This window comes from Mus pahari, chromosome 5, assembly GCF_900095145.1.
Source record: "Mus pahari chromosome 5, PAHARI_EIJ_v1.1, whole genome shotgun sequence".
NCBI lineage: Eukaryota > Metazoa > Chordata > Mammalia > Rodentia > Muridae > Mus > Mus pahari.
The window spans coordinates 126,660,671-126,667,654 of NC_034594.1; the positions used below are offsets into that span (position 1 = coordinate 126,660,671).

Below are 6,984 nucleotides of genomic sequence, written 5' to 3' on the forward strand. Positions count from 1 at the left end.
CAAGCCAATGCTCCTGCCTTGGTGTGGTCAGTGGCAAGCAGATCTCCCCCAGGTTGATGACCTCAGTCACACCCTTATGCTCTCTGCTCTTGGCTGAACTTCGCAGAGCCACCAGCCCCTCCGGAGGTAGGAGGTAGCGCTTGTATTCAAGCCGTCAGCAGAGAGCCACACAGGCATTGCCATCCTGCTGGAGCCTGCGGTCCTCCCCCAACTGCGTGGCTGCGCATCATCTGTCAGAGTGCCCCTCTCCCCTCCCTCTGCCTCCCCGCCCCCTCCCCTGCGCTCGCTGGCTCTTTCCCTTTTCATGAGATGCAAAGTCCGGCGCAAAGCAGAGCCCTCAGAAGCAGCATGGTGTAGGAGCTCTTCTAGGGGCCCGAGGTGAGGCGGCCACGCTCCACCACCCTCACCCATGTACCAGGAGAGGACCGACTCTGTCACTCAGGGTTTCACCGAGCCATGCACAGCTGTTGCCGACACCAGCCACATCTTTCCAGCTGCGCTGCCCACCGCCAGACAGGTAAGATGAGAGCGCCTGTTTCTCGCAGGGTCTGGATGGATCCCTGGATCGGCCCGCTGAGGCTTACTGGGAGAAGCAGGACAGACAACAGAAAGCAGAAAGGCACGTCCTCCTGTCATAATCTCCACTTATTTTCTCTCAGAGCTGCTCAGAGCAGGGAGGGCAAACCCTGCCACCCTGGTCCTAGTAAGGATGCAGGAATAGCCGTTTCTTTCTAGTTAGTGGAGGATTCTCTTTCTTTCCTTTTCTTTTTTTTTTCTATCTGCCTCAGCCTCAACTCCTCAGGACCCCCAAAGTCTGCTTTCTGTCAAACAAGGATCCTGTTTCTGGCCTCAGATTTCTTGGCGGGGAGGGGGGAGGTGTCCCTGAAAATATTGTCAGTTGATGTCTGCACGGTGCCACAGGCCCCTTATATTTAGTTCCATTCAGCTCAGCTGTTGTTTGGAACAGGGGTCGCTTGCACAGCAGCCTGGCTGCACATAGCGTCTGTCTTGCTTCTAGTCAGCCAAGCAGGTCCGCTCTGCTGGTGACTAACACTTAGTGACACATTCCGATGCAAAGGGACTCACAATGACAGTGAACTGGAGGGAGATTAAAATGCATGGGGGGGGGGTGCCAGTTCCTAAGTGGCAAGTTAGGGGCACACATGCCAGCAACAGGAGGTGATGGCTCCCTGGCATGGTAGCTGCTGTTTTTTTGTTTTTTTGTTTGCGGGCGGGGGGGGGGTGTCATGTTGGGAAGGAGGTTGTTAGTTTTTCTTGCTGTGTTAGAATGACCTAACATCCATCTATTGTCTGGCCATATACTGAAGAGTGGGCTTTCAGGTCCTGGTGTGTTCTGTCTGACTTTGTGAGGGAGGCTTCTAGTTGCAGAGATGCCAGGAAGTTTAACCTAGCCTGCAACTTAAGTTGGGGCCACTTGGTCTTACAGATTTGGAAAGCTTTAGGGTTTTCTCAGAGGATACGAGGGGGGAAGTGGGAGCATGAACTCTAGTTCCAAAGTCAGATCAGTGATTTGGAAAAGCTAAATCTCTGAAAACAAGCGACATGGGATTGTGCCCAAGGCACCTATTATTATCCTTTTGGAAATCACCACAGTCCATGCCTATCCATGCAGTCTGGTCTTCGCTAGCTGTGTCTCTCTGCTGACTCTTGGAGTAGGCAACCTGGAAGAAGTTTGTGTCAGGGTTGGGGCCTAGTGGGAGTCGGGGGACTGGGGAATATGCTTTCAATGACCTATATCTCAGTACTGCCAGGCCAATGCGAGTGTTCCTGGCTACCAGACCCTTTCAGCTTTATTTTATTCCTATTATTATTATTTAATGACGTGTCCGCATCAACTACTTTCCTGTTGCTGTGATAAAATACTTGACGAAGGCAACTTGAAGGAGGGCTTACGCTGGCTCACAGTTTGAGGGTGCAGCCCATCATGATGAGGAAGTCATGACTGTAGGAATGTGAAGCCTCTGGTCACATTGTGTTTGCAGTAGATAGCAGAGAGAGATAGATGGGGGGTGGTCAACTTGATAGCTCATTTTTATTCTGTCTGGGACACCAGCCCATACAATGTTGCCACCCACAGAGTGTGGCTTTCTACCTCAGTTAACCCAATGCAGACATGCCCAGAGGTTTATCTCCTAGATGATTTTAGATCTTGTCAAGTTGATGATATTATCCATCAACGTGACCAGCAACACAAAAGGAGTCTGAAAATACATGCAGATTCTGCTCAGTAAATCGCCTGCTAATGGTGGCAGAGTCTTTCTCTCATGGCTCAGTGAACCCTGGGATGGGTCCTTAGCCACAACAGCCGTGTTATGAATGCCAGGTGGTCTTCAGAGACACTCGAGAGTGTGGCTGGCCGGTTAGGCAGAGAGTGCTTTATGAAATCCCTTCTCAGCACACGCCTTTAATCCCCGCACTCGGGAGGCAGAGGCAGGCGGATTNNTGAGTTCCAGGACAGCCAGGGCTACACAGAGAAACCCTGTCTCGGAAAAACAAAAACAAAAACAAAAACAAAAACAAAAACAAAAACAAAATGAAGGGGCTGGTGAGATGGCTCAGTGGGTAAGAGCACCCGATTGCTCTTCCGAAGGTCCAGAGTTCAAATCCCAGCAACCACNTGGTGGCTCANAACCATCCNTAACAAGATCTGACGCCCTCTTCTGGAGTGTCTGAAGATAGCTATAGTGTACTTACATATAATAAATAAATAAATCTTTAAAAACAAAAACAAAACCAAAAAAAAAACCCAAAATGAAATCCCTTCTTTCTAAAACCATGATCTCAATGAGGTAGAGGTGTAGAGAATGTGCTGGCAGGGTAGAAAAGGTTCTGGTGACCCTGGATTGCTGGCTTCCTAGTGCCATTAGCTAATTTCCTGGGGCCCTTTATCCAGAGTTACTGAGCAGCTTCATTTCGGTCATCTGGAAAAAGGGAACAACTACAAATGTCCAGTTATTTCTGAAGGTTTTGGTGAGAGTCAGCTAAAAGGAATGAAATAAAATAGCCTCCTGTGATGAAGATGTCCCAAGATACTTTGTTCGGAACTTTCCCTTTGTCATGAGGTTTAATGTCCAAGTCCTTGGGAGGTAAGACGAGGCTCAGTGAGGTTAAAAACCACGATCAAGTTCGGCTGAGACGTGAACGCGCTTTCTAAGTCTCGACTGTGTTGCCCAAGTGAAAGATCTGTGATGGATCATGGCCTTCCAGCTGCCAATATTTGTCCGGACATTTTGGGATTGAAACCAGGACCTCATTCACACTGGTCCAACACTCTGCCTGCGTGAGCTACATCCCTGGAGGTGAAACATTTTTCCCATGAATCCCATCACAGGCTCCTTGTACTGTAGTTCTTTATACTTTCTTCATCCAAACACCTATACCTCTGGAGATGCTGATAGTGGCCCGTTGCTCTGCTGTATGGCTTATAGGGAAGAGTTTCCACTATCCACAAATACCAGCCCTCTCCTCAGGGTCTTTGTCCATATTCTCTGCTGCAGTTTCCAGTAAGAATCTTCTCAATAAGAGGTTCTAAGTGGAAGAGTGTCTTGGAAAAGCTGAGAGGCTTCAGGAGGACGCTCAGCCCAGGCCTTGCCTGTCAAGGCAAAGTGTCAGTGAGAATTTACTTAACAGCTCTGTACATCAAGGTGCACCCACACAGCCCTCCTCCCACCCCCAGGGCCATCACTGATGTGAGCTGGGCACGTATCTTGGAGTGAGGCATCTGAAGGAGAACACTCATTTCCCAGAGGACTCTGGATTCAAGCGCATAGGAAGAGGGTGACCCATCAGCAGGGTCCCAGTCTGCCCAGCATTCTTTCCTGTGGCTACGGCTGGGGCATACCTCCGTATCACATTCCGGGCTCTGGCGGCTGTAGAGTTTCTCCTCTGCTGATCCAAGTGGCTTCCTAGGATGATACTTGAAGGGAAGACAGAAAGCCATTGCCTGAAGCAGATAAAATAGAGGGTTTGAAACCCCCTCCCCCCTCTCTCTCTGTGTGTGTGTGTGTGTTAAAGCTGCTTCTGCTGCTTCTGCCCTCAGCTATGGACCCTGATGAAAAATGGGGAGGCTTTTGTTACTGTCTATAAGGGAAAGAAATTGATAACCCAGCACTGATAGATAGGAAGACGGAGTCACGTGTCGACTGTGGCAGTGCCTCCTGCCCATAGGCCTTGGAAGCCAGGTCCCTCCTTTCCTCATCCCTGGTCCCACTGCCCTTTCAGCTTCCGTAGCCTCCACCTCTATTTCCATCTGCTCTTGGCCCCTGCCTTGTCTGACTGATGCTTATCGTGGGACTCCATGTTTTCTTGAGAAGGAGTAATTGGCAATCCATGTCTGCTTTGACATTTCCGTGAATTCCTGAACAATGACATAGGGAATAGGCTTCGCCTTAGTAACTTTAATTTCATAGATTTAGAAAGGGTGGGGTGGGGTGGGGTGGGGCGGGGAGGGGGGGAGAGCCTAAGGAAAGGCAAGCCCTTCGTGAATAGGTAGAACCAGAGCTGGAACCCACCATTTGCTCTGGCATTTATTTCTGGCATCAGTGATGCCAGAAAGCCCGTGGCATTTTCATGACTCCATGTTGGCCAGCATCCTGCTCCAGACCAAGTCATGATCTCACTTGCTTTACTGTTCACCAGCTCAAGGTATCCTGACACTGTAGCATTCTCTTGGTTTCAGGTGCCATGCTAAGTGTGACGGACATGCAGGTGGAAATGTCTTTTGCCTATGTAATGTGCATAGGTAACACAATGCATGTCACTTTGCTTGTCACAAAGAGGTCCTTAAGGTTCACTTGAATGGAGGAATAAATAAATGAATACATTCCTATGTCCTTGGAGGAGAGAATTGAAGGTACCTTGCCCCCGTGCCTGGTAATGAGATAGTCCAATTTTCCCAGAAGTCTCAAGGGTGTAGAGGACACTTGCTTGCTACACTGAGATGGGCAGGGGGGGGGGCTTCCTGGAGTTCAGTTGGAAGGATGAGTTGGGTTAGGCACGTCAAGAGAATGCTAAGCAGGTGGATTGGAACAAAGAAGGGGTAGGGACAAGAGCTCTGGGCAGAGAGGGTGAGCATTGTGGGGGTGATGGAGCTCAAAGCTCAAGCAGGGAAAGTGATGGACCAGCTAGCTCTCAAGGGAGGCAAGACCTGGGTCTGAGGGAGTTTGCTTATTAAGGTCTCTATTAAGTTTGAACTTGATGCTTAAGCTATGGAGGTTTATAAGCTGTGAGGAGAAGGGAGCCTAATCATATTTGGGACTTAAATGTACGATTATGGCTATAAAATGGAGCTGAGTTTAAGGCCACAGACCGGGTTACAGAGAACAGACGCTGTGAGGAAATCATCTGGGACCACGAGGAATGAGTCAGGATAGTGGGGGTAAGGATGCGAGGCAGGAGATAGATTTGAAAACCATGAGGAAATTTAATCAGCATGATTTGATAATTGGTTAAAAGCCGGGAACCAAAAGAAAAGGCGGTTGCCTCCAATTGCTTCTCTATTGGTGGTTTGAATTACTCAGTAGATGGTGGTATCAAAACCAAATCTCGCCAATGCCAGAGGGAGCCAGAGAGAACCAGGGGGAAGCCAGGGGGAGCGGGGGGGGGCAGGGGGAGCCAGAGGGAACCAGGGGGAAGCCAGGGAGAGCCTGGGGGAGCCATGGGGAGCCATGGGGAGCCATAGGGAACCAAGGGTCAGAGGGGATGGTAGGTAACATGGGTCAGGAAAGGGGATGTGATATGTTTGGGCTGTAGGTGTATACTTGTATTTGATGTGCCTGTGGGCTATCACAGGACTGTGTCTGGCAATCCATAGGTTAGAGGAATCTATGTGACTGGGAGAGGCATCAGAGTTGGAGTGCACTCAAAGTCACCAAAGGTAAGATTACTCCGAGAGCATGCAGTAGCATCAGGGCAGAGGGTCGAGGTTAGAAAGGAAGCATTTAGAGGCTGGGCAGAGGAGGAGCCAGCGAAAGAGCCAAGCAGAAGGGCTGCCCTCAGATCATTAAATATCTAATCAGGGTTCACATTGTTTCTAATTGCCTCATCAAATTTTAATCATTTTTGTCTGGAACTGGAACATGATATAAGGTCTGTGTATTGCATTAAGGAAAAAAAAAAAAGAAACATTGAAAATCATTGTCAAAGAGATGGGACAGATTGTGTAACCAAGTCTCCTAATTTTGGGTCATTTTCTCAGTGTTGCAAGTTTTAGGAGCTCCAAGGAGCTTCTGCAGACTTGGACACCAAAGCCTCTGTGGTTCAGTTTTAAAATTCCTTTCTAGACGCATTTATAAAGGGGAGTACAGAGACAAAAAGGATGGGAAGAAGAAAATCCCGTGGTGAGTAGCTAGGAGACAAATGGAGGCCCAAGAGGGACAAAAAGAATCAAGAAACGCAGCAAAGACCAGAGGCTCTTAAAAACCTCAGGAATGCATTGTCTTAGACATTTTGTATTGCCTTGGTGAGCAAATGGTAAAAAGAAAAAGTCTTTAAATAATAACATTCTACCTCTCTAGCACCTTTCCCCAAATAGCTTATTAAATAGCTGAGCAGCCATCATCCAGGTGCTTCCTCTGTGTCAAGCAGGGAAGTAGTGGGAATCTAATTCCCATTTACAGTCTGCAAAGCGCTGTTGGCAAAGCTGACAATAACACAAAGGTGCCTCACAGTTAAGGGCCACTTGCTACCTGTCAGGCATTGTGGAAAACACCCTATGCTATTACCTCACGTAACCCTGCTAACAAGCCTAGGACATTGGCGTGGTTGTTGTCTTTATTATGTCTCACAGTGATTATGACATCCAGAATGAATGGCTTGCCCACAGTCATAAGCCTGGAAAGTAATACTTCTGTGTTGGAAATTCTGGGTTGACAAATCCACTGGCCTTTCCCTTGTTCTATAGTCTTCACTGGATTAATAATCTCTCTCTCTCTCTCTCTCTCTCTCTCTCTCTCTCTCTCTCTC

General features: G+C 48.5%; 1 protein-coding gene across 2 annotated transcripts in view; it reads left to right on the forward strand.

Moving 5' to 3' along the window:
* Positions 1-325: 325 nt before the first annotated feature.
* Rgs8 (regulator of G protein signaling 8) overlaps positions 326-6,984 on the forward strand; it is a 40,464-nt gene continuing 33,805 nt past the window's right edge. For both annotated transcript variants that reach the window (XM_021198083.2, XM_029538788.1), the window contains exon 1: positions 326-517. Coding sequence is in view for 1 of the 2 variants with exons in the window: in XM_029538788.1 (XP_029394648.1) it covers positions 410-517 (108 nt within the window). In the remaining variant the exon portion in view is untranslated. The remainder of the gene's footprint in view (positions 518-6,984) is intronic.